The sequence below is a fragment of the Vulpes lagopus genome, chromosome 18 (assembly GCF_018345385.1).
Source record: "Vulpes lagopus strain Blue_001 chromosome 18, ASM1834538v1, whole genome shotgun sequence".
NCBI classification, from domain to species: domain Eukaryota; kingdom Metazoa; phylum Chordata; class Mammalia; order Carnivora; family Canidae; genus Vulpes; species Vulpes lagopus.
The window spans coordinates 29,081,474-29,106,699 of NC_054841.1; the positions used below are offsets into that span (position 1 = coordinate 29,081,474).

General features: G+C 45.1%; 2 protein-coding genes across 5 annotated transcripts; both read right to left on the minus strand.

The window, feature by feature from the left end:
• Nucleotides 1–1,318: 1,318 nt before the first annotated feature.
• SNRPB (small nuclear ribonucleoprotein polypeptides B and B1) lies at nt 1,319–10,479 on the minus strand. 2 transcript variants are annotated; one of them, XM_041733429.1, is made up of 7 exons: nt 10,336–10,479; nt 7,723–7,874; nt 5,479–5,590; nt 3,398–3,550; nt 2,707–2,845; nt 2,254–2,379; nt 1,319–1,470 (listed from the first exon to the last, which is right to left on the minus strand). In XM_041733429.1, the coding sequence occupies exons 1-7, from the start codon at nt 10,336–10,338 to the stop codon at nt 1,433–1,435; spliced, it is 723 nt and encodes a 240-aa protein (XP_041589363.1). In that variant the 5' UTR covers nt 10,339–10,479; the 3' UTR covers nt 1,319–1,432. The 2 variants fall into 2 exon arrangements, with proteins under 2 accessions (XP_041589363.1, XP_041589364.1); XM_041733430.1 differs by having other exon boundaries at nt 1,319–1,602.
• Nucleotides 7,738–24,999, minus strand: ZNF343 (zinc finger protein 343). 3 transcript variants are annotated; one of them, XM_041733431.1, is made up of 6 exons: nt 23,717–24,999; nt 23,529–23,624; nt 23,352–23,434; nt 23,128–23,186; nt 18,727–18,853; nt 7,738–7,874 (listed from the first exon to the last, which is right to left on the minus strand). In XM_041733431.1, exons 1-6 carry the CDS (start codon nt 23,722–23,724, stop codon nt 7,831–7,833), a joined length of 417 nt encoding a protein of 138 aa, XP_041589365.1. In that variant the 5' UTR covers nt 23,725–24,999; the 3' UTR covers nt 7,738–7,830. The 3 variants fall into 3 exon arrangements, with proteins under 3 accessions (XP_041589365.1, XP_041589368.1, XP_041589367.1); XM_041733434.1 differs by having other exon boundaries at nt 23,529–23,629; nt 23,717–24,998; XM_041733433.1 differs by having other exon boundaries at nt 23,529–24,998.
• Nucleotides 25,000–25,226: the final 227 nt, after the last annotated feature.

The window sequence follows — 25,226 nt, forward strand, 5'->3', positions numbered from 1 at the left end:
TACCATAATGTAAGGATTTAAATCTCCTTTCCAGATTGTTGCTGGTGTATAGATACACAATTGATTTGTGTGAACTTGGGCCCTGCAACTGTGGAATTTGTCAGCTCTAGTTTTCTAACGGTTTCTTTGGGATATTCTCTATATATGAGATTTGTCAAGGTTTACTTCTTTTCTAACTTCTGTATCTCTTACCTAAATTGCTCTGGCAACAACTTCCAGTACAAGGGTGAATGGCAGTGGTTAAAGGGGACACCCATAACTCGTTCCTTTAAAGGAAAGTTTTTTTATGTTGGCTGTGAATTTTCCAAATAAACCCATTTACAAAGTTCCTTTCTATTCCTAATGTGCTGTTTTTACCATGAAAAAGGGTGTCAGAATTTTGTCAAATGTTTTCTCTGCATCTGTGAAAATGATCACGTGGCTTTTTTCTTTAATGTGGATTTCATTACTTTGAACCAACCTTACATTCCTGCAGAAATTCCTACCACTTCAGTAGTACATCACTTTTTTTCCCCTTTGCATTTTGTAGGTCTTCCCCCAGACATTAGAATAGTGCCCATTTCAGGAACCCTGGGTGGCGCAGCAGTTTAGCGCCTGCCTTTGGCCCCAGGGAGCGATCCTGGAGACCTGGGACCGAATCCCACGTTGGGCTCCCAGTGCATGGAGCCTGCTTCTCCCTCTGCCTATGTCTCTGCCTCTCTCTCTCTCTCTCTGTGATCATAAATAAATAAAAATTTAAAAAAAAAATAGCGTCCATTTCTATTTCTGTACCCTTGAAGCTTGATGTGCTCAATACTGGAGTACTGTTCAGTAACTACCTTATTAAACACAGACTTTATGTGGAAGAAATCATGGATATCTCCAACTCAAAAGTTTGTTAGGTTAAAAGAAAAAGAAAAAAGTTAGGCTAGGTTATATGCATGTGTGTGATGCTAGGAGAAAGTTATACCAAAATGATTCCCCTCTCAATAGGATTGGTTACCATTTTTAGTATCTGCCTCCTACTTTATCATGTGAAAATGAATATAATCTCAAGTACTGCACAAAAGGCTATCAAAAGGAGTGTCTTCCAAAGATTTGCCAACTCACCATCACCAACAGCATGAGTATTCACTTCAACAAACTAATCTTTGCCAGTTTGGTACGTGGGAATGTCTCGTCCAATTTTGTGAATTCTCAGTATGAGGCTGTGCATCTCTGTGAACGTGTATTAAAATATTTTATAAGGGAAGCAGCTAAGATTAGTGCTAACTTTTCCAGGGCTACCTTTCTTGACTCTATTAAGGACCTCATTTTCTAAAATTAAACACACACCGAATACAATATTCTTAAGAGTTTATTATAAACTAGTTTCACAGGCTACAAGGAAGTAAAAGGACTATGTACAGCCTGACGGGAAACAGGCAGGGAGCTGAGGAGGGCCAAGATGAGTCTAGGGCCTTGGTGGGCGCATTCCCGGGGGAGGGGGCCCTGAAAGGGAAACCAGACAATCCTGTGAGACTCCAAGAACAACGGCATAACAAACAAACACGTCTGTGGCAATCGGGCCCACGCCTCTGTGGAGCTACTTCCATAACTCTGTGGTCAAGGGTCAAAGAAGGCCTGAAGTAAGAGTAAGAAGTTTAGTCAGTGCCTGATCAGCAACTCAAATCCCCAGCCCCGACCGCCACCCCAGCCTCCCACACCCTGCAGGTACCAAGGGATCAGAGGGACATAACATACACACTAACTAGGGACTTCTCGGATATGTATGGATTTCTATGCTTATAAAACCCACCAACAAAAAGCCTGAACTAGAGACAGGGATCACCCACTGTGGCTGTGGGTTATCTTAAAGGCCACTATAGCGTGGGGCAAAGAACACCAATCTGGGAGGCAGGATGCTAAGCTCTCAGGGCCCATTATCTATTTCAACATTTCTCAAACTGGAGTTAAACAGAAACAACCAAAGGCCTAAGACAATCCCAGGGCCTTTGCTGGGGACTCTCAGAATGTATTTCACAGTGCCCCCAGAACACTGCCTTCTACACTGAGAAGAGCCCTGGGTATAGGACCACTCTAATTGCTCTAAGAGGGAGGGAACGCTGATTTTAAGAAATGCCTTTTCCCTCTTTCCTTTGTGGACAAAGTTGCACTCTTCACTTCCCTTGGCTTAAGGCCTAGAAGCACAGAGGTACAGCAAAATCTAACCTTCCCTCCATTTCCCATCCCAACATGCTCTAAAGAAGTCAAGTCACTGCTGTTCGTACTTACCTCGCATGCCCGGGGGAGGGGGCCGCATCCCCGGCGGGGGCATGCCCATTGGAGTTCCTCGACCAGGAGGGATCCCCATCGGCGGGCCCATGGGAGGCCTCATGCCAGGTGGTGGGCCCATCATGCCTACAGAGAAAAGGCCCAAGAATACAGCTCAAGTGTCTGCCTCGAAAAGGTAGCAGGCAACATAACAAAGCTGTCCACCAAATTCTGAGACAGATGGACCTTCCACCCTCCCAGTCTCTCCTAAGAAACTGGGTCTTGAGCCAAAAGGTGGGGCTCCCTATGGCTCTTGTCTGGCTAGTTCCATGGTCAGTCACGCTGGATCTCAGAGTAATCCTGCTTAATTACCCAAACTCATCATCAGTTTCAGTCAATGTTTATGTCTCATCATGAATCCAGCTCAGGTTATCTCCCATCAGGTAGCTGTGGTCTCCTTAAAGGGCTCCTCACCTGGAGGCGGTGCCCCCCGGCCCATGGGTGGGGGAGGACCCCCACGGCCAGGCGGGTACTGGGTCGGGGCCCCTGCAATGCTGGCAGTGGCAGCAGCTGCAGCAGCAGCCACAGTGCCTCTTCCCTGCGGGGTCATCACCTAAGAGGACACAGAAGCAGAGTCAGGCAGAACAGGGCAGTGCAACACAGCATCCCACTCTCCCTCAACTCAGTTAAGACCCAGCAGACGTGCCATCTCCTAAGCTACAACCCGAGGCACCAGGCTATCTGAAACCATCTGCCAGAGAAGACCAAGCCTGAATGCTCATTCCCATCTACCAGGCCTGAGTTAAGGAGGCCCAGTCCAAATCATAGACAGCACCAGCACTGTTGGTGTAACAACTGTTGGTGTTGGTGTAACTACTAACAAGCTGTAAGAGAGCATAGCTCATGTTGTCATGGCAACATTCTGCCCCAAAACGGGCAGCAAAAATACCTTTTATGCATCTCTTTACTTCAATAGCATCAAAATAATGTACAATGTTAAGTTTTCCTTCTCATCTGATTCTAGGACTACATATAAAGCACAATGAAATACTGACATCCTGATGGTCGGAGGTTGGTTCTTCTGGACTCTTCCCAAACTGTGGGCCCTCTCTCTCTATCCTTCATTTTAATCACAAGAAGCTGGTGCCTTCCCCCAACTCCTTACCTGCTGTGATGGCCCACCAACCCCTCGGACTGGCCCTGCAAGTCCTGCAGGAGCCTGGGGCATTGGAACACCAGCTGGAATTCCTCTGCCAGCAGCCCTGCCAATCCCTGGACCCCCGGCAGCTCCAGCAAGTGGCACTCGGGCAATGCCAGTCTAAGAAATAAAGAAATATGGTAAAATGCTTGGGACCTAGAGAATCAGAAGTACACTTTGGAATATCATTGCCAAGAGAGCCCCTAAGATATATGAGGCATCGAAACACCTTAAAAACACTACCCCGCCACCCATGTGTTAATACCATTCCTCTTCCACCCAAGATTATGTGCCTAGCTGTCACCTCTACCATAGGCTAGAAGAACTTAAGAGAAAGTCTAGAGATAACACACCACAACTCAACCTATAATATTCCTATGAAAATTAAATCAACAAAGGGCCAGGACTCCATTTAAAAGGCTCCAGCAGACAAGAGCACTTGACCTGGCATCAGAGAAATGAGGTTCAATCCTAGCTGATTCTCACCTAGTGGGTGAAATTGGGCATGTAATCCCACAGTCTGGGACTACCTCCTCATCGGTCTTCTTTAGTATTAATTAGTACAATGGACTTGGGTTATCATATGACCAGTTGTGGTCACGAAGACTTACAATGACCTATATAACGGTAGCAATTTCTACTAGAAACCAATCCAAGAGTTATGAATATAGACATATACTTTAACCAAAAAATATGGTAAATCCCTTGCATTTATAATTGGAAAGGCTTCAATGTATGAGTCTCAATGTATGAGAAAAGAAGGAAATGATTGGGGTAAGTACTCTGTTCCTCACTTGAGAGTATTTTTAACATGACTTTTAAAAACTATACAGTAACTGGAAAACTGTTTACAGTGTTTAGTGAAAGAGCAAAACAAAGTATTATATACATATTACACATTAAATTAAAAAAAAACCATGCATATGTGGACAAAAGTAAAATTAAGGACAATTATTCCTTTGATGATGTCTTAAAATGAAAATGGGGAAAACCTGGTTAGACGCTCTAAAGTCTGTTTTATTTCTAAATGGAGCCTGGTGTTTATGGAACTAAGACCGCCTGGGATCAAATGCCAGCTTCACCATTTATTAGCTGTGACACTCAGGCATGTTACTAAACCTGTTTATCTATTAAGTGGGAATAATTTATCTCAAAAAACTGCTTGTAAGGAGAAACTAAAATATTGAACTGCTTGGTATACAGCAGATGCTTAATAAATGTTAACTATTATTCTCTAACTGTACAAAATATATACATTCTGTTATTTGAAGTTAGGACTTTTTCTTTTTTAATTGAGAGAGCGCTCATGAGCAAGTGAGGGAAGGGGAAGAGAGAGAGAGAATCCTCAAGCAGACACCCCGCCAAGTGTGGAGCCTAATGTAGGATGGGATCCCAGAACCCAGAAATCATGACCTGAGCCAAAAATCAAGAGCTGGCAGCTCAATCAACTGAGCCACCCAAGCACCCCACAATCCAGCATTTTAAATTAAAGTCCTTTGGTTTCTTCATCCCCTCTTAACTGAGTTCTCCAGTTCTTTTCTAAAGATTTATTCATTTGAGAGAGAGTTAGTGTGCAAGTAAGAGCATGTGGTTCGGGGTGGGAAAGGGAAAGAATCTCAGGCAGACACCCCACTGAGCGTGCAGCCTGATGTGGGGCTCAATCTCACAACCTGAGCTGAAATCAAGAGTAGGATGCTTGATCAACTGAGCCTCCCAGGTGCCCCCTGGAGTTAAAGGACAGTTCAAGGTCCAGGTAGAATGCCATCACATTAAGAACTGACCAGATGGCCTTAGATGCCTTTTCTCCTCACTGTGTACAGCAGCTGAGGGAAAAGAGGAGAGCTTTAAAGTTAGAACCCTCCAATTCTGGTTCCCCATTTCTACTTCCTACTTGTGGGGTAACCTCTTCGAGACTGCATTATATATAAAAGCAGGAGAAAAATCAGAGGATGCCTGTGAGTAATGCAGTGAAATGCAGAGAACCTAACACAGAGTCTGGCTCCCAGTAGGGCTTCCCCACCTTAACGTGGCCCTGGAGGAAGACTTACATCTTTGGGAGGAGGTCCCTCTACCGTCATTGAGACCAGGTTCTCCCCTCGAAGCAGCACCAGACCAAGGACTCGCTTCTCTTCTCTTTCTGCTTGTTTTGAGTTCTTTGGCCTGAAAATGGGTTTAGGAAAACAAATAAAAAAGCAAGCATTAGGAAAAGGGTAAAGCTCCATTCACCTGTCTAGGGGCCTCCAAGATCTGTTTTACACTGTTATCTCCCAACAAATGGTACAAAAACTTTCTCTAAGACAGCTCCTCTGGACAGTCTTCACAGGCTGAACTCACCACCCCTTTAAGTGGCTGTCTCCTACAGCAAGGGGATGCACTGACCAAGAGACAGGATAAGAGTTAAAGCCCAGCCCTGGCTCAAATGTTAGTCCATAACTATCAGGAAGGCCTTTCCACAGTCCAACCTTCTTTGACATTACCCTACTCCCTCCCTCCAGCTTAAGGCCTGGTCAGTGTGAGGAGGCAGCCGGAACAACTCAAGTCCACTGAACCCCACTCAGCCCTTTGCACGCAACACCCTTCCACTACCAAGTCAGCCCCATAGAATAAGTCACTACAGTCCTCATCTCACCTCAGAAATAGAAACAATAAAAGAATTAACTATATAGAAATTACACCTCTGTCCTCAAAGCACAAAAACAGACATTCCCAATGTAACTACCACAACAGGAGAACAAATTATATAGGTGACCCTTGAACAACATGGGTTTGAACTGTGTGGGGCCACTTGTATATAGATTTTTTTTTGATACAGTACTGCAAATATATTTTCCTTATGATTTTAATAACTTTTCTCTATCTCACTTTATTGTAAGAAGACAGTATATAATACATATAACATACAAAATATACGTTAATCTGTTTAGGTCATTGGCAAGGCATCTGGACAACAGGAGGCTATTAGTAGTTCAGTTTGGGGCAGGGAGTCAAAAGTTATACGTGGATTTTCAACTGCATGGGGTCAGTGCCCCAAACCCTAGGTTGTTCAAGTGTCAACTGTAAATGTAAACTGAGAAATAAACTGTGCAAGATAGGGGAAGTGAAGAAAAAGCCAAAACTAATATTCTAAAAGCAAAGACAAAATGCTCTGATCTTTAAAAACTTATAGGTTTCCTTTTAATATTTTTTATATTAAATTAACAGCAGTTTTCTGTGGGTGAACATTTCTTCCTTTTTCCTTATCTAAATTTTCTTTTAAAATAAAAGCATGTATTGTTCTTCCATAAAAATCAAAAAACCATATAAAACAAAAAGCTACAAAAAAAATATCCCACCATTCTGGGTATTTAAATCTTCATACACTTTTATGTATTTTTAAAATGTTTTCCAATAAACATTTTTTTAATTATCAGAATAGTTTCATTAAAACAACAGGAGAGAACCATTTAGAATAGTTCTATGCTGACCTGCTGGCCCCTCTCTAATGTGTACCTGGCACTCAACCATCCCTACCACACTGTCTCTTGTACTTCTTGACCTCTTGCCACAAAAAGAAAACAAGAGCCCTAAAGGGAATCAAAAGGAATTCATAGCTACCGACAACATAACATGGACCACTGCACGTGGCCAAAAAGAGCTGAATGATGACAGAAGTCACATAACCTCTTTGGGCCTCAGGATGCCTTGAATGTAATATGCACAAAAAGCTAGCCCACATTTTTTAATAGGCCAGAAGCTTAAAATCTGTGAGTCTTAAGACAAGGGAATTATCCAATTACATATAGAAGGGTAGAAAATATCTCTAATTGTGTCTATAAATGCCAACAAAAATCACTGGCCCCAAACCCACACGGGAAGCTGAGCACTTACCCTGAAGAGGGTCAGAGGCTTCTTAAAGCAGTTTCAGACCAGGCTGCATTGGGAGAGCCCTTTAGGCTACAGCTTTACAAATAGGCAATGAGGCCAGAAAATCAAGCTCTCCCCCCTTACACACCTGTGGGGAGAACATGAGAGCCCTTTACCCCAGTACCCAGGGGCACACAAAGTCAGAGAAACAAAAAGCCTAGCAGCCCTCCTTACAACTTTTATTCAGCTACGACTAGAGAGCAAGGCTTGCCGGGCTAATAACGAAGGAGATTTCTTAAGAGTCCAGCGTCCCCATTTAAATCTGCCCTCTAACACAGGAGAGCAAACCAAGGAACCAGCTGGCTACATCACTACCTGTCGCTTGGCCCACCCACCCAGTCCATTTCCCTCACAATTTAAATCCCACCCCCATGCAGCCCAATTCTTACTTGATTTTCCTGAACTCATCACAGTCACAGAGAATCAAATTCATATGCTTGTCAAAAGCCTTGAAGGTGCCAATGAAGATCCGGCCGTCTTGTAGGATGCACCTCATCCTATAGTCGATGTGCTGCAGCATCTTGCTGCTCTTGCCCACAGTCTGCAAGGAGAAATCAGCAGGATGAGAGTCAAGCTCTTTTGAACCTATATATCCCTGGTCCTTCCTAAAAACCAGCTCTGGCCTTCTTTTCCATATGGCTCTCTCTCTCAACAGCTTCTCAGCTCTGTCTTCCTTTCCCGGGGAATTCTCCCACACCCAGTGTTCAGCCCAGACCTCTGCCCACAACTCTCTTACTCTCCCTTAAAATCAGTCTTTTTCATATTACAATTGCCTGTGTGTCTGCTGTGTCAGTTTCAGGGGTGAGGAGTAAGGTATCTCCAAACTAATCCAATCCCCCCATACCAGATTAGCCATCTGCCACTATGCAGGTTACAGGTGTGTGACTCCAGTGCTGCGGAACACCCACAGCCCAGTTAAAGGACCAAGTAAAACAGCTGGAATGATTGGCACTAAGGATCCAATCAGCAAGAATCTATTATCAGAAAGGAGCCTATGAGCTTGGAGGCAAGGCGAATGGAATCCCTAAATGAAAAATGTTAATGTGCCTCCAAAACTGTCTTTGGGAGGGAAACTTTCTGGTGGCCAGGGTGCTCATCAGTTTGAACACATAATGGTCTTTAAACTTCTTTAGTTTGAACACATAATGGTCTTTAAACTTCTTTATCAATCCAACAACCTTTTCTGCTTTATAGCCTGGCTTCCAAGGTAGCTTTGGTAAGACAGACTAAATAGACCTCACAACGCAAACTGCCAGGTGCCTTTGGCAGTTATACCTCTCTAGAAATAACCTGGCATTTGATTTGTGTATCAGCCTTCCAAGCGTCGTCTTCTTGCCAGTTACCGTGCTTGCTGTTCATCTCCGTAAGCTTGGACAAGAACAGGTTTTTCAACCCACCAATGTGTGGATCAGAACCTTGCCTAGAGACACAAGTTATGTGGCTCACTCTCCCTCAAATGACTGTGTTAACCAGCTACAAGCTGGTTAACTTAAGAGTCCAGTGTCCCCATTTAAATCTGCCCTCTAGATTCTAGCCACACAGATCTGAAGCCTTATGGCAACATTTACTGGTCTGTCCACCTTATAATAGCTAAGTCTTCCTGGACATTCACTGCGTACCAGGCACTGTGACAAGCACTAAATATCTTTTATTTTTTTAAACATTTTATTTATTTATTCATGAGAGATACAGAAAGGCAGAGAAACAGGCAGAGGGAGAAGCAGGCTCCATGCAGGGAGCCTGATGTGGGACTAAATCCCGGGTCTCCAGGATCACACCTTGGGCCCAAGGCAGATGTTTAACTACTGAGCCACCCAGCAGTCTCTAAATATCTCATTTAATTCTAAAAACCAGGCTAATTATTATTCCTATTTTACAGATGCAGCCACTGAGGTCAGGAGAGGTTAAGTAGCTTGCCCTGTCTCACAGCCAGGAAGCTGGTTTGGAACCTAGACAGACTGAATCCAGTGCCTACTCTTCCAAACCAATCCTACAAACAATCCCGGCTTTCGGTTCACCCAACACGCAACAGCCACAGAACAGAGCGCTCTTTCTAAACACAACTGCGTCCACGTCATTGTGCTGGCTACATCCTTCCACGGCATCCCTCATCACCAACGGGATCAGGCAGCATGGAAAGCCTTTAGTAGCCAGGTTCCTGCCAATTCCTCCCATCTCTTCTTCCATCCCTTCCCCCTCGACCCCTGCAGGAACTCTCAACAGTGCGGCCCTTCACGCCCTGCTCTTGGAGTCCTCCCAATCTACAATACTCCCTTCCATCGAGGCTGGGGAGACTCCTGTAACAACCTGTTAGGGCTCTGCTCAGGAACCATCTACTCCAGGAAAAAGTTCTTATCCCGCCCCCCCCCCCACCGTTACTTTTACGCAGTGCTTAATTACCACCCTGGATCATATTACCTGTGTCCGCAACTAGAAAGCGAACTGAGTGAGGTAGCCCCAGTGCCTGAGAAGCCAGACACGCTCACACACAGACCCGCCCCGCAAAGGAGTTGTTGAACCCTTCCTCCATTTTCGGTTTCCCTCCCATTCCCTCCTCCCATCTACTAGACCCAAGCACACTCTCTAGTTTCGGCCAGAAGTCCTCCCCCCTTTCCGCAAGTCCCCCTCAGACCCTCACCCCGTTTCACGAGTCCTCCTGAGGCTCTCATGTCTGTTCCGAAACCCCAAACGCGCATTTATTGCGCAAAAGTTTACTTCGTGCCCGCAGGATCCCAAGCACCGTGGCTGCAGCGGCGCGGACAGCCACGGGCCCATCCTCGCCACCACCAAGCGACCCCGGCCTCCGTCCCTCGGTCCCAGCCCTCCCTTCCCCCAACCCGTCCAGAGGCCAAGGTCCGAGTCGCCCCCGCCCAGACGCGGCAGCTGCGGCCCGGGCCTTCGCCGCCATGAGCGGCCAACCCACGACCTCCTCCCGACCGGCCGCGGTCCCCACTCCACGACAGACTCGGAAGTTCCCGCGCAGCCGGCCTGCCCGTCCTCACCATGGTGGCGGTTCTGATGGCTCCGATTCCCGCCGGATTGCCCTCAGCAGAGGCCTAGACGCCCGCCACTGCACCGCTTCCCGCCGCCGCTACCGGAAGTGCGGCCGCGGATAAAATGGGGTCGGGTAAAAACTACTTCCGGCCCGGCGTCGGCTCTTGAGTTCCGGCCAAAACGCCGACCTGGGAGCCTAGAGCCCCGCGGGAGTTTAGGGCGGGGCCAACGTCACACAACATTTCCCGGGATATTTGGTCACCGCCCTAGCTTCAATCCGTCCCGGAGCTGCCCGGCCCGCCCCTCCCCATTACCTCTGGGTCTCCAGGTCCCACCGCTCTTCCCCGGCCTGTCCTTTTCTGTGAACTTGCTGGACGAGCTCCTGCCTTAGCACCTTTGCAATGCTAGTCGTCCAGGTACCTGCACGACTCCTGCCCGAACATCCTTCAGGACTTCAGCTCAAGTAACATTTTCCCACTGAGGACTTCCCTGGCCATCCTTATTTAAACTGCAGCCTTCCCACCCTTACCTGCTTTATCTTCCCCCTTAATGGTGATCCCTAATATACCGTGTTTCTGTTGTTATTCCTCCCCATTAGGATGGAAATTCTGAGGGTATAGATTTTCCTTTGTGTATTTTTCGTTACCGCAATGCCTAGAACACTGCTTAGCTCAAAACATATTTCCATGAACAAATGAGTCAATCAACCAATCCCATCCAGTCCTATGACTTGTGAATACTACCTAAATGCTCAGGAATTTCATTCAGATTTATTCCTCTAACCCTGGGTGCTTTTTTAACTCGTGGCCAAAAACTCCAGCCACCTGCTTGACCTGGAGGTCTAATATACTAAATATAACATGGTGAGGGACGCCTGGGTTGGCTGAATGGTTGAGCATCTGCCTTTGGCTTAGGTCATGATCCTGGGATCCTGGGATCGAGTCCCGCATCACGATCCCCGCAGGGAGCCTGCTTCTCCCTCTGCCTATGTCTCTGCCCCTCTCTCTCCCTCATAAATAAAATCTTTTTTTTTTTTTTTTTTTTTTTTTTTTTTAAGATTTGCATGGGCCAGAGCTGGTCTACAGTCATCAGGCAAGCCATAGCTGGGAGCAGGGTCACCAAGGGACTTGGATGTGCATGGGGAGCCAGGGTGACATTGACACAAAGCATATACTGCATAGTGTCTGCACCTGAAGGGCTGCAGCAAACAGATATATCATGCATACTGGGAGAAAATAAAAACAGCATAGCATGGTATTATATTCCATTTCCACCGGGGAAAAGATTATGCTAGGAATCTCATTGCTGACAAACAAGGGCAGGTGTACAGCTAGGTTGTCTTCGAGGGATGATGGGGGGTGTGGACCCCAGGGATGGACCCCAGGGATGAAGGGCTGAGGGGGCATGGTATCAGGGCGGTGTTTAGGGGTCTTTAGACCTATGAATTGACACAGGGAATAGCTAAGAAGCCTAAAGCAGTTATTTGGGGGCTAGAGAACAGTTGGGGGACAGTTAAAGCACCTGACCCTGGAATCTGGAAGACTGCAGTGGGAGTGTGGTTAAAGGGTCCCTGGATCCAGAGGACATGAACAGACCACTGAGGAACAGCAGTACTTCCAGAGGGTAGAGAATGATTCAACAGAGACGTGAAGAGACAGGAAGGAAGGAAGGGAGGAAGGAAGGAAGGAAGGAAGGAAGGAAGGAAGGACGGACCCACCCTGGGAAAAGAGCCTTCCCAGAAGTCAAAGGGAGCTCGATAGGAGAGGTGATAGCCCTCCAGTGCCCAGAGACTTGGGAAGGCCCTCCCTTCAGTTGGCATGTCTCCAGAACCTAGGTCATCCTGCCCATGCAGAGACTCAGTCAGATTCCCCTGTAAACCTATTAGATTGATTTGGGACTTCTTGTTTCTCAAGGGTTGGATTCACGTGGGAAATCCAGGCTGGGATTTGAATTCCTTTCCAGACAGGGGAGAGACTGAGGTACACAGCCTGAGCTGATCAAAGAGGATTTTACTGGAACAAAAGGCCAAGAGAAATGGGGAAAGAATTGATGTATGAAAATTAAACAACTAGACCATTCCTAGATTACTTAAGTAAAGCCTTCTATGTTTTTACTCCATCTTATTACAAAAAGGGGAAAACCCATGTCTCCATCGGCCACACTCTCCACACAAGGAAGGCTTATTCCCCAAATGTGTCCAGTCATATATGCCGAAGGGTGCCCCCCCCAACGACCCCCTCCTCCAGCCCTTGCACCACTTCTCACCTACGTGCATCTTTCTTGGGCAGTGAGGCTTGACTTAGGGCTACTGAGTGGCCCACATTCTGCACAGATGGGAAAACCCATCTTTCCTCAAGACTTCTGAAAGCCCCTCAGAGGTGAATGAAGTAGTGGTCTACAGCCGGCAAGTCCTCTGTCCCCTGAAGTCTGTTATGAAGAGACAGCAGGCTAGGAGCACCTGGGTGGCTCAGTGGTTGAGCATCTGCCTTTGGCTCAGGTTGTGATCCTGGGGTCCTGGGATCAAGTCCCACATCAGGTTCCCCACGGGGAACCTGCTTCTCCCTCTGCCTGTGTCTCTGCCTTTCTCCGTGTGTCTCTCATGAGTAAATAAATAAAATCTTAAAAAGAGAGAGAGAGACAACAGGCTAAAACTCCACCCACGAGCCCTCCCTGAGCATGTCCTCTGATACAAGATGAGGTATCACATCCTGCTCCCAGCCTCCCTCCTGGCCCTTGGAAAGCTTCTCCCAAGAAAGCTATTTCCTGATGGATACTGAGGTGTGCCTTTCCTAAGCCCTGGCCTATCCTCCCCGTACATGCAGAGCTTCTGTTCTGTATACTCTGGGCTTTGTTGAGGGGTAACTTCTAGCCAAAGTCCTGTTCACACTCCCTGCACACTTAAGGTGTCTCAGAATGGATTCCCCAGAGAGACAACAAAATGGAGGGTTGAGTGGTTTCTCAGAGAATGAGGGCAGAAGCAGACCTGCAATGTGTGGCCAAGAAGCCATTCTGTTTGATGGGGACCTCTGGATCTCTGGTGACCCTGTGGAGGTGTCCCAGCTGAGTCAGGCATGGAGGTGTTGTCTCCCCATATCAATTGGCCACAAGCCAGAGCTACCAGTGGGGAGGGTGCAGTTCCCTGTGGCTTCAAGCAAGCCCCAGCAAGGAACTCCTCTGCGCAGCCCCAGGAACAGTAATGTGGAACGGCAGGGGTGCTGGCCCAAAGAGGTTATCTGGGCAGAGCTCCCCAGGGTGTCCACATACAGATTATCCTTACCCTATGTGACAACGGCTGACCAAGTCTCATCTCCACTCCCTACAAGCACACAGCTCCTCCCTGAGCACGCCACCTTATCCTGTCTGCCTGCCTGCCTCTTCTTTTGCTGAGATCCACCAGCACTCCCTGAACACATGACACTGCTTCCCAAGATGGCCACAGGATGTTGGGTGAATGTGGATTTACTGCTAAAGCCTCCCCTGCAGCCCCTGCACACACTTCCCACCTAAGTGCATCCTTCTCGGGTGGTGAGGCTTGACTTGGGGCTACCAAGTGGCCCACATTCCGCACAGATAAGGCTCCTCTCCTGAATGTTCCTGAAGCCTGGTGAGGACCAGCATGTCTCTGAAGCTCTTCTCACACTCCATGCACAGATAGGGACTACTGCTCACCTGGCACTTGGGTCGCAGTCTGATAGATTGCCAAAGTCTTGCCCAAGATCCCTGCCCAAAGAAGGCTTCTCACCTTACTGCATCCCCTGGGTTCTGATAAGATTTGATTTACAGCTAAAGCCTCGCCCACACTCCCTGAAAATATCATGCTTCTCGCCTGAGTACATCTTCTGGTGAATGAGGAGGAGTCATTTTTGGCTAAAGCCTTGGCCACACTCACTGCACGATGAAGGCTTCTCTCCCAAGTGTGTCCAGTTGTGTATGCTGAGACCTGGCATACTACAAAAGCCTTGGTCACACTCCACAAACATAAGACTTCTCCCCTGACTGCATCCTCTGGTGTTTTCTGAGGGTTGACTTATCACTAAAACCTTGCCCACATTCCAGGAACACATAGGGTTTCTTCCCTGAATGTGTCCTCTGATGTCTGATGAAGGATGACTTCTCACTGAAGCCTCGGCCACACTCACCGCACATATAAGGCTTCTCCATTGAGTGTGTCCAATGGCATCTGATGTGGGTCAACTTAACTTTAAAGCCTCGCCCATACTCCCTGCAATCATAGGGTTTCCCTTATAAGTGGGTCCTCTACCTTATAATTAAGTATGATTTCAGGCTACAATATGGTTCACAGTCCATACTGCTGACTGCTCCAGATTTTGAGGCTTCTTTCGCTCCTCAGTCTGTTTGCACGAGGTTTCACCTTTGAGCTAAGGTGGGCTCTATTTCTACCACCATTATGCCTTCTCTAGTTCTTGCTGACTGTCCCGGGGGGCAGGCTAAGGAATACACCTAAGGTCTCTGTCTCCTCTGTCCTCCCACACAAGGGTTGGGAGCCACCTTCCCTCTGTTGACCTTCTGTATTTCCACTCCAGCAGTTCTGAGCAAGATACTGCTGCTCCTGATGCCAGGGGCCAGAGTCTGCTGGATGGAACTGATTCTTTACATATAAGCCAAGAAAGATCTAGTGCACATGTTGGCTTAGGAATTGCTGACAGGAGAAGGCAAGAAGGCAGGAGGCAAATTCTGGTTTTCAGTTAGAGAAGCCCTACGTAGGGCCGCCGGGCAGCTCCGTCTTGTCCTAGGACAGAGCGTCTTATGCCACATCTGTAATTAATAATACATATACAACACAATTTGTTCCTCACCAATAATTCCTTTATATTCATTTCTGCACATTCCATTTTCTATTGCACTCCACAAAATCCATAACAAAACACGTGAGACAGGAACCTTTCAAGTAAGCACTGTGTGCTGTAAACAGCTTCAGTTACCTTCACCTTCCCTTTCTACTAAATAATCTAAGCCATCGATACTGACATCAACACGTAACTGTCCATTACTCAGTTCTACTTGGACCTAACCGTCTCTGTGACCTATATGAAATCACCTTCATGACTTTTCTTATTACAAAACAAGACTGATCCATGTAAAAAGCCACTTGGTCTGAAGAGCTTCCAAATGTAGGAAACGGTGTATGAATCAGTGGTTACAGAGATTATATATGAAATAAATTGTGGGGGCACCTGAGTGCTCAGTCCATTAAGCATCCACCTTTGGCTTAGGTCATGATCTGGGATGTTAGGCTCCCTGCTCAGTGGGGAGTCTGCCTCTCCCTCTGCCCCTCTCCCCACCTTCTCCAATTGTGCTCTCTGCTCTCTCTCATGCTGACTCACTCTCAAATAAATAAATAAATAAAATATTTTTTAAAAAAATAAATCTGAATTTCAGGTTTCCCATCCACACACAAATACTTACTAGAAGTTTCTAAGTGCTAGGTTCTCTATTAAGCTCTGTAGATTCAGTATTAGACAAGAAAAACATGGCCCATGATTTCAGGATTCCAGCACCTTATGTCCAAACCAATCCCATCACAAGCACATCAGACTCAGCTATGGGATTTGCTTTGGCCAATGATGACTGAAAAGCTAGTGCCACTTCCAAACAAGTTTTAAGAGGTACTATGTGGATGCCTGGGTGGCTAAGTTGTCTAAGTGGCTGACTTCAGCTCAGGTCATGATCTCAGGGTAGTGGGACCAAGCCCTGCATCAGGCTCTGAACTCAACAGGGAGCCTGCTTCTCCCTCTTCCTCTCCCCCTGCCCGTCCCCTGGCTTGTGCTCATTCAATCTCTCTCTCTCAAATAAATAAATAAAATCTTTAAAATAAAGAAAAGATGCACTATGTGATCCCATCATTGCTCTTTTCCCCTCTTTCTTAACAACCTCATGACTCAGATGAGTCTGTTCTTTTTGTCTGAATTCCAGAACCAACAGAGCTGAACTACATCTGAACTTAGACAAAAGGCAATATAAGTGAAAAAGGAACATTTGCTATGACAAGCCACCAAAGTTTGAGGGGGTTTGTTATCACAGAATTATCTAGTCTAAGCTAACTCAAAAATTCCCCCTAGGAAAGCTTTAAAGATTATTTCAGTGGAAATTGGCCCACTTATTTCTAGCTGTAGAGAAGAAGAGACATCATAACATGAGTATGTAAAGAATTAGAGAAAAAAAGAAAAGCTTATTTTGGAAGAAAAACACTATGATCTCAATTTTTGACAAGTCTGAGAATAAACTTGTGCTGTCTTATAACCTAATAGAAATATAAAGGTAAAGCACAGGTGACAGAGAAAATGGGTTTATCATAATATGTGATGGGCAAAATCATTAAAGTTCACAAATTCCTTAAGGATATGAATAGAGATACAGAAAAACAACAACAACAAAAAAAGTATGTGATACTAGTCCTCTGGATCAGCCTAAGAAAAGAGAAAGAAATAAGAGAAAAGCCCAAAAGAGCCCATGAGAGACTGGAGAACTGTAGAATATTATGTGTTGAGCAAAATAAAGGAATCGAGGCTTCCAGTATCGAGAATAATATGAACTAGGTCATTTTAACATTTTCCTTTGAACCCATTAAACGTACTAACAGAGAAGAAGAGAATAATAGGACAAGAGAAAACTAAAAATAAAAACAAAATCTAGTTAGGCTGACCAGCTAAGGCTAAATCAAAATCCACAGAACTAGACCAAAATGGATGAACCCAAAATTGATGGAATCAGATCAAAACACAAGGGACAAGATGGAAATGGAAGAAAATGTGATTAATTCATATCGGGGAAATAGCTATGCCATTAGAAGGAAACTGCTGAAGAAATTTCTGCCTGAAACTAGTTTGTGTCTCCAAAAATGTGACTCCTCTCTACATGTTTTATCTAGATAAAATATCTAGAACGGCACGATCTAATGTGGTAGCCATGAGTCACACGGGTTTACTGAGCACTTGAAAGGTGGCTAGTCTGAATTAAGATGTGCTCTCACTAGAAAATACACACCAGAGTTTGAAGGTTTAGTACCAAAAAAATCTAAATTTTCTATATTGATTACATGTTGAAATGGTAAGATTTTTTATATACTGGGTTAAAGAAAATGTTATTAAAATTAATTTCACCCATTTGTTTTTGCTTTTTAGAATGCAGTTACTAGGAAATTTAAAATAGCCCACCTGACTCATATATTTCTACTGGGCAGCACTAAGCTAGAACAAGCAGTGGGACAACTCAACTCACAAGCTAAACCTGGCTGTCTCCTACTATATAGTCCACAACCAAGAATTTTTAAATAGTTGGGAAAAAAAAGTCAAAAGAATAATCATATTTCACGATACATAACAATTATATGGAATTCAAAATTCAGGGTTCACAAATCAAGTCTTATCGGAACATAGCCCCACTCATTCGCTTACATGTTGTCTGTGGCAATTTTACTCTCCAAGGGCCAACCCCGGAACAGTTACAGAGAGACCATATAGCCCACAAGCCTAAATTTATGTGGCCCTTTACAGAAAAAGCTGGCCACCTCTTGATCCAGAGTAATGTCCTAATTGAAAGTGTTTACCGGGATCCCTGGGTGGCGCAGCGGTTTGGCGCCTGCCTTTGGACCAGGGCACGATCCTGGAGACCCGGGATCGAATCCCACATCGGGCTCCCGGTGCATGGAGCCCGCTTCTCCCTCTGCCTGTGTCTCTGCCTCTCTCTCTCTCTCTCTCTCTCTGTGACTATCATAAATAAATAAAAATTTAAAAAAAAAAAAAGTGTTTACCAATCCAGGTTTAAACAACCAATGTAAGTTTTTCTAAGTAAATGAAAAAAAAATATGACTTACGAAATCCAAAAGCCATACAAACTCTGACACGTAACTGTGCCTTTTGCACTAGAAGACATGTTCACTACTCTCTCCGTTGCCAACTGTCCCCCTCTCTCCCACCTCACTGGTCACCAGTTCTTTATGCCCGACAGGCACATCCCTTCTGGAACATTTTAGCACAACAAGTCCCTGCACCAGAAATGCTCTTAACACAGACACCCAGAGTTCCAACTCCCTTAACACATTCTATCTTTGGTCACATGGTCCCTCCTCGTTGATTTCAAATCCCCAGTTGAAAATTTAGTCAGGCACCTCTCACACTCAATACTCCCTTATCCTGCTCTATTCTATCCTGATGTTATACTCTGTAGCGTTTATCACTTTCTAACATACCGTGTTATGAGATCCCTGCATCTAAAGCTTTTGGTTTGTCGTCTGTCACCACATACTAGAAAGTAAGCCCTAATGGGCAGGGGTTACTATTTTATTACTAATGTGTTCTAAGTGTCTAAAATGTTTTCTGGCACAAGTAGATAGCCAATACATCTCTACTGAATTAATGAAGGAAATAACACATCCTTACCCAACGAGAGCAGATTCCTATAATTCTCTAGCAACACTTCTTTGTAGAGGTTCCTCTGTTCAGAGCTTAGTCCCTTCCATTCTGCATCCGTGAAGACCACAGCCACATCCCGGAGTGTAACCGGTACCTATAAACAAGCAGTAGGTTAATAGACAGCAAACCACCATCCATTTTCCCAGTATGAGGAGTCGATCCTTTCTGATGGCCCTGGAGAGCCTGGATATGTGAGAAGTTGACCTAGTTCTTTTCAGAGTACACAGTTCTCTGTATCAAGTTCTTTGGGCCCCTATAGGCTTTGTGTTAAAATCTAAGGGGCACACAGCTGACACATAAAAACACATTCCTGGCCCTTGGGATTTCACCGGCAAAAAGATCTGCAAATCAATCTGCAAGCCCCAAGCAATGCTCAGGAAAGTGACCTTGAGGATTCATTTTATTTATTTTAAACTCTGAGATGGATGAGGAGAGGATGGGCTGGAGAAGGAGAGCACAGGTACATGGGGGCTTGTGCTGGGCATCAGAGGACGGTGAAGAGTTAGAGGAAAAAAATGGAACAATCTTCAACTGCAAAGAAAAGATGGGGTCAGTGATGTGCATCTGTAAGGGAGGCAGATTACTAAAATCTGTCTTTGTAGGGACACCTGGGTGGCTCAGCGGTTGAGTATCTGCGTTTGGCTCAGGACGTAATCCCGGTCCTGGGATCGAGTCCCACATCGGGCTCCATGTGAGGAGCCTGTTTCTCTCCCTACCTGTGTCTCTGCCTCTCTGTGTATCTCTCACGAATTAATAAATAAAAAATCGTTTAAAAAAATAAAATCTCTCTTCCCTGCCCTAATGCTAAAAATAAAGCCCCTAATGCTTCACTTGTCACATAGCGAAGTATGTCATGTGTGCAAAACAGCTGGCAGGGGAATGGCAGTAATGTTCAAGGGAAGGGACATTTACAGATAATTTAATCTTCTTTTAAAACCTGACACTTTATCAAGGTATAATTTAAAATTCACTGCTTTAGAAGATTCACCCATTTTAAGTACAGGCATTCCTTGTGCAAATCTCAGTTGCCATAGTTTAGTTAAATAACACCAAACCCCGACCAAAATGGTTCAAATGTCAGTTACTGTGGCATATTAACTGCAAGTAACGGCCTCAAGCAGACTCTGAGACCAGCTCTCCAGTCCTCCAATCACTATGTAAATGGCAGGTGCACATCATGGCCAGTAACCAATTATGTCACTTCTTTTGAAGTCTACCTCCACACACTGCAGTCCTTTTACTATGAGTAAGGCCACTGTCTATGTATGGGCCTATTTCTGGACTCTTCTGCTCCACCAGCCCACCTGTCTATCCTTATACCAATATCCCTGTCTTAATGACCCTGGCATCATGAGAGATCCTGATAGCTGATAATACTACCATAAATGAATCCCAGGCACAATGTTGAACAAACACAAAAGGGTACAAACTATGTGATGACATTCATTAAAAAACAACAACAAAAAAAAAGAAAAAAGAAAAAAGTAGGAAAAGAATCTGTGATGTTAGAAGGCAGGAGAGGACTATCCTCGGGGGAGTATCGTCTGGAAGTCTAGAAGGCTTAGAGGAGTGTAATACTCACAAGTGGCAGTGTTCTGCGCCTTGATCTGGGCACTGGTTACATGGCTGTGTTCACTTCCTGAGAGTCTGGGTACATTTCTGAACTGCATACTTTGTTATATGTCTATTACAACTCAATCAAATATAAAATAAACAAAAACATGTTAACCTGGTCGGGTTAAAGTGCTTCTTTTCCTCAGAAAACTGCTGATGATCTACAATGTCTGCCCATAGCAGTAGTGCACAATGAGGACACTTCCTAGCTTACACACCTGATCTTCAGAATTTGTGGCAGCAGGTGAAAGTGCCAAAAAAAAAAAAAAAAAAAAAAGTGATGTGATCCACATACTTTTAATACTCTGTGACCTAAGTGCTCACAATTTAGATTTTTTAAAAAGATTTTATTTATTTATTCACGAGAGACACAGGAAGAGAGAGGCAGAGACATAGGCAGAGGGAGAAGCAGGCTCCCTGCAGGAGCCTGATTCAGGACTTGGTGATCCTGGACCCCAGGATCACAACCTGAGTCAAAGGCAGATGCTCAACCACTGAGCAACCCAGGTGCCCCTAGATTTTTTTTTAACAAGGAATTTAATAGGTATTTAACTTGAAAATACTGGAGACACATTTGATGATAATGCTTTTCACACCAAACGCTCCAGGCATAGGGTCTGATGGTGATAGCGACCCTTGAGGACCACACATAGCATATTACCCCTGACCACAGATATTACAGACGGAAGCAGGCATAAAAGGAATGAAAGGTTCGCAATGTGCATCCCTCTTGAAACTCAGAACAGTACAAAGACTCTACAATTCTAATTCTCTGATTCCTGTGAAGTTACTTCTTATAACCTAAGCAGTGGTGCTTTGTGATCACACATTTACCTGGGCTCCCTCAACTGCAAGTGTACTTTAACTGTCATCACTACGGCAACTGGCCTTTCTACTGGGTATTTTAATTTCCTGAAAAGAGAAAGCATATAGCCTGTTGGTCTCATGGAACTGCAGCTTCCCCTTAACTGTTCACCACCAAAATCCCCATTGTTTTCAGCAGCACTGCTGAGACTTCAACCTCCTATGCTAGTTCCAAATAAAGCCAGTCACCTGAGGGAGCACACTGCCGGTTCAGTTCTTAGACCTGCCTCTCCCCCAGGGGAGGACGTTGGCGCCTCTTGGCAATTCTTGGGAGCTGGAGCAAGGAACAAGATCAGCTCTCAGTAACACTCCTGCTTGAAAAGAGGGCCACTAAACAGCATGGTTTTTTTTCTCAGCTTGCCCCTCCTGGCTCAGGATCCTTGCCCTATGAGCAAACTGGAGAAAAGGCAACAGGTCTCTCGTGATTCGTATGATTTTACTCATATGTGGAATTTACGAAACAAAACAGGTGAACATGGAGTTGGGAAAGAAAAGAGAGAAACAAACCATGAGAGATTCTTAACTATATGGGGCACCTGGTGGCTCAGTCCATTAAGCGGCTGTCTTTGGCTCAGATCGTGATTCCAGGGTCCTTGGGATAGAGCCCCGCTCTCTCTCAAATAAATATATAAATTAAATCTTTAAAAAAAGAAACACTCAGGATGCCTGAATTGCTCAGCGGTTAAGCTCTGCTTTTGGCTCAGGGTGTGATCCTGGAGTTTAGGAATCGAGTCCCATATTGGGTTCCCTGAGAGGAGTCTGCTTCTCCCTCTGCCTGTGTCTCTGCTTCTCTCTGTGTGTGTCTCTCATGAATAAATAAATAAAATCTTTAAAAAAGAGAGAGAGAGAGAGACTCTTTAACTATAGAGAACAGACTAAGGACTGATGGAGGAGAATGGGTGGGGGATGTGCTAAGTGGGTGATGGGCATTAAGCAGGGCATTTGTATGTAACTGATGAAGCACTGAATTCTACTACTGGAACCAATATTGCACTGTATGATAACTAACTAGAATTTAGATAACAATTTTTTTAAATTTTTATTTATTTATGATGGTCACAGAGAGAGAGAGAGAGAGAGAGGCAGAGATACAGGCAGAGGGAGAAGCAGGCTCCATGCACCGGGAGCCCGACGTGAGACTCAATCCCGGGTCTCCAGGATCGCGCCCTGGGCCAAAGGCAGGCACTAAACCGCTGTGCCACCCAGGGATCCCTAGATAACAATTTTTTTAAAATTCAGCAATACAAAAGTAAAAAGATGTCCAGTGTGCAGTTTCCTTAGGGCAGATATGGAGTAAAACTTAAAAGTACACTTAAAATTTTAATGATCTGTTTTTCAAAAATACCACTTACATTGAAACACTTCCTGGACTCTTAATATATACTCTTGGGTATATTTTGCAACAAAGAAAAACACACAAATGACTAAGACGTTCTCTGACACACAGGCATGAGCCAATGCCTTTCCTCTTTCCAAGAAATAAAACATTCGGCTCAGGTGGTGATCCCGAGATCCTAGGATCGAGTCCCACATCGGGCTTCTCGCAGGGAGCCTGCTTCTCCCTCTGCCTGTGTCTCTGCCTCTCTCTCTGTCTCTCATGAATAAATAAATAAATGGAATCAGGGAGAAAGAAAGAGAAAGAAAAAAAGAAAAAAGAAAAAAAGAAAGAAAGAAAGAAAGAAAGAAAGAAAGAAAGAAAGAAAGAAAGAAAAGAAAGAAGAAAGAAAGAAAGAAAGAAAGAAAGAAAGAAAGAAAGAAAGAAAGAAAGAAAGAAAGAAAGAAAAAGGGAGAGAGAAAGAAAGAGAGAGAGAGAAAGCAAATATGCATTCATTCTCTGGGAAATAAGCCAGCATTTCAGGGGGAAAAAAAAAAAAAACTAACCCGACTCACCAGCATTTGGGGCTTGCCTTCCTTTTCTTGGAGCCCGTCGGTAGCTGGAGAAGGCAAACCTGGGGGAAGAAACAGCAGCTCTGAGGGTCGGCGCCTATGACGCCGCCAGAGCAGCTCCTCTCGGCTGGAGGGGCAGGAAGGAGCCCGGGGCACTGAACCATCCTCCCCAAACCCCAGCTCGCTGTCCCCCGCCCCCGTGCCTCTGCAGGCCCACCAGCTCTCACCTTCCACTGTGTGATTTTGAGTCCGTTCCTTCATGGTCTCTGTGTCTCCCCTGTCTTTCAGAGGCAACACCCGTCCCCTGGCCCTGCTCTCAGTGGGCAGAGGGTCAGGCAACATCATGGCCCCAGAGTCAGCCTGGCATCTGCCGTGAAATTCTGCCAAGGGCCAGTGGAAGTTACCTCATCTCCAGATCAACTTGTGCTGCTTGTGCTGCCTGGGCTGACTCCTGGGTGTCTGACTTGTAAAAGCCCATCCTGCTTCCATGAAGCCAGGACCTGTGCTATGGAGATGCCATTCGACAATGCTGTGAGCTTGACTGTGGGCCCAGAGCCCAGGCCTCCTCCACAGGGGCCCTGTCCTCTCATACCTCTTCATTTGAGGTGGCACCTCAGGCTCCAGGGCTTCCTCGGACTTCACTCCTTCATCCCTTTCCAGCCTGTATACCCTCAAGTCTGGCCCCTGCCACTCTTCCTTATCTGTCAAAATGCACAATTCCAGGGCACCTGGGTGGCTCCATGGTTGAGCATCTGCCTTTGGCTCAAGGGTATGATTCGGGGTCCTGGGATCGAGTCCCACATCGGGCTCCCCACTGGGAGCCTGCTGCTCCCTTTGCCTACGTCTCTGCCTCTCTCTCTCTCTGTATCTCTCATGAATAAATAAATAAAATCTTAAAAAAGAGAGAGAGAAAGAAAACCAGTAGTCAATTCTACTTATAAAACTAGATGCAAAAATCCTAAATAAAACATTAGGAAACTAAATCCAGCTGTACCTTAAAGAAATAATAAAACATCATCACCAAGTAGACTTTATCCCAGAAATGGACAAGACAGTTTAATGTCAGAAAACCTACCATGAGAGGACAACTTCCAGTTGTCTTTTAGTAAACTGATTAGGTGTGTGAGTGTTTGGATATATATGTGTGTGGATACATGTGTATAAATCTAAGGTAAAATATTTCTACCTGAGAATCTCCTTGTTAACATGTGACCCAACTGTTCACATTTTTGCTGTACTGGCATCGTCACATCTATCCATCCACACAGGTGGGTACACGGACATTCAGTGTAGCAAACCCTTCAGGTTTTCTGCATGCATGTAGATTGTCATAAGAAAATATAGGAAAGATAGGATCTAAGGGACTTAAATATTTACAAAATATATAAATGAGTGTAAAAAACCAACTTCAATCTGGATATTGTTATTTCCCAGAGAAATCAATTTAATTATCTTATTTTCACTGTCTCATCTTCCCAATGGTGAATAAATATCTCTCTTACTCCATTACAAGAGACCTCAGGAATGAGAATCTATCTATGGCTATACAGAAAGTATAATTCATATTATACATCTGCAGAAAACAAAAATTGTCAGCACAATGTGTCACAAAATTCCACATCTCAACAATACCTCATGGACAGGATCTTCTGGCAGTGCACTGATTGTAACAGGTGTCTCAGACACGGCAAGTTATACAATTTATATACAGTACATCCAGATTCATTTCACTGTCCTTTTCTGTTTGCCAAGTCCACTGTGAGAAATCTATTTCCTTATAAAAATACAAACATTTGGAGGTACCTGAGTGGCTCAGTCAGTTAAGCATCTAACTCTTGGTTTCAACTCAAGTCATGATCTCAGGGTCCTAGGATGGAGCCCCATGTCAGGTTCCCTGCTCAGTGGGAAGTCTACTTCTCTCCCTCTATCCCTCTCCCTGCTGGTGCTCTCTCGCTTTCTCTCTCAAATAAATAAATAAAATCTTTTAAAAAATAAATAAAAGACACTTTGAAAAAAATCATAATTAGGGGGGCACCTGAGTGGCCCAGTCTGTTAAGCATCTGTCTTTAGTTCAGATCATGATCCTGGGGTCCTGGGATCAA

Excerpts from the sequence above, each read along its gene's own strand:
- SNRPB (XM_041733429.1), bottom strand. Across the intron at positions 5,591-7,722 it reads GATGAGTTCAGGAAAATCAA|GCCAAAGAACTCAAAACAAG; the intron begins GTAAGAATTGGG and ends ACCCATTTTCAG. Across the intron at positions 2,846-3,397 it reads TTGGTGGGCCATCACAGCAG|GTGATGACCCCGCAGGGAAG; the intron begins GTAAGGAGTTGG and ends GTGTCCTCTTAG.
- ZNF343 (XM_041733431.1), bottom strand. Across the intron at positions 18,854-23,127 it reads AAGGCAAGCCCCAAATGCTG|GTACCGGTTACACTCCGGGA; the intron begins GTGAGTCGGGTT and ends GCTTGTTTATAG. Across the intron at positions 7,875-18,726 it reads TAGGAATCTGCTCTCGTTGG|ACTGTGGGCAAGAGCAGCAA; the intron begins GTAAGGATGTGT and ends TTCTCCTTGCAG.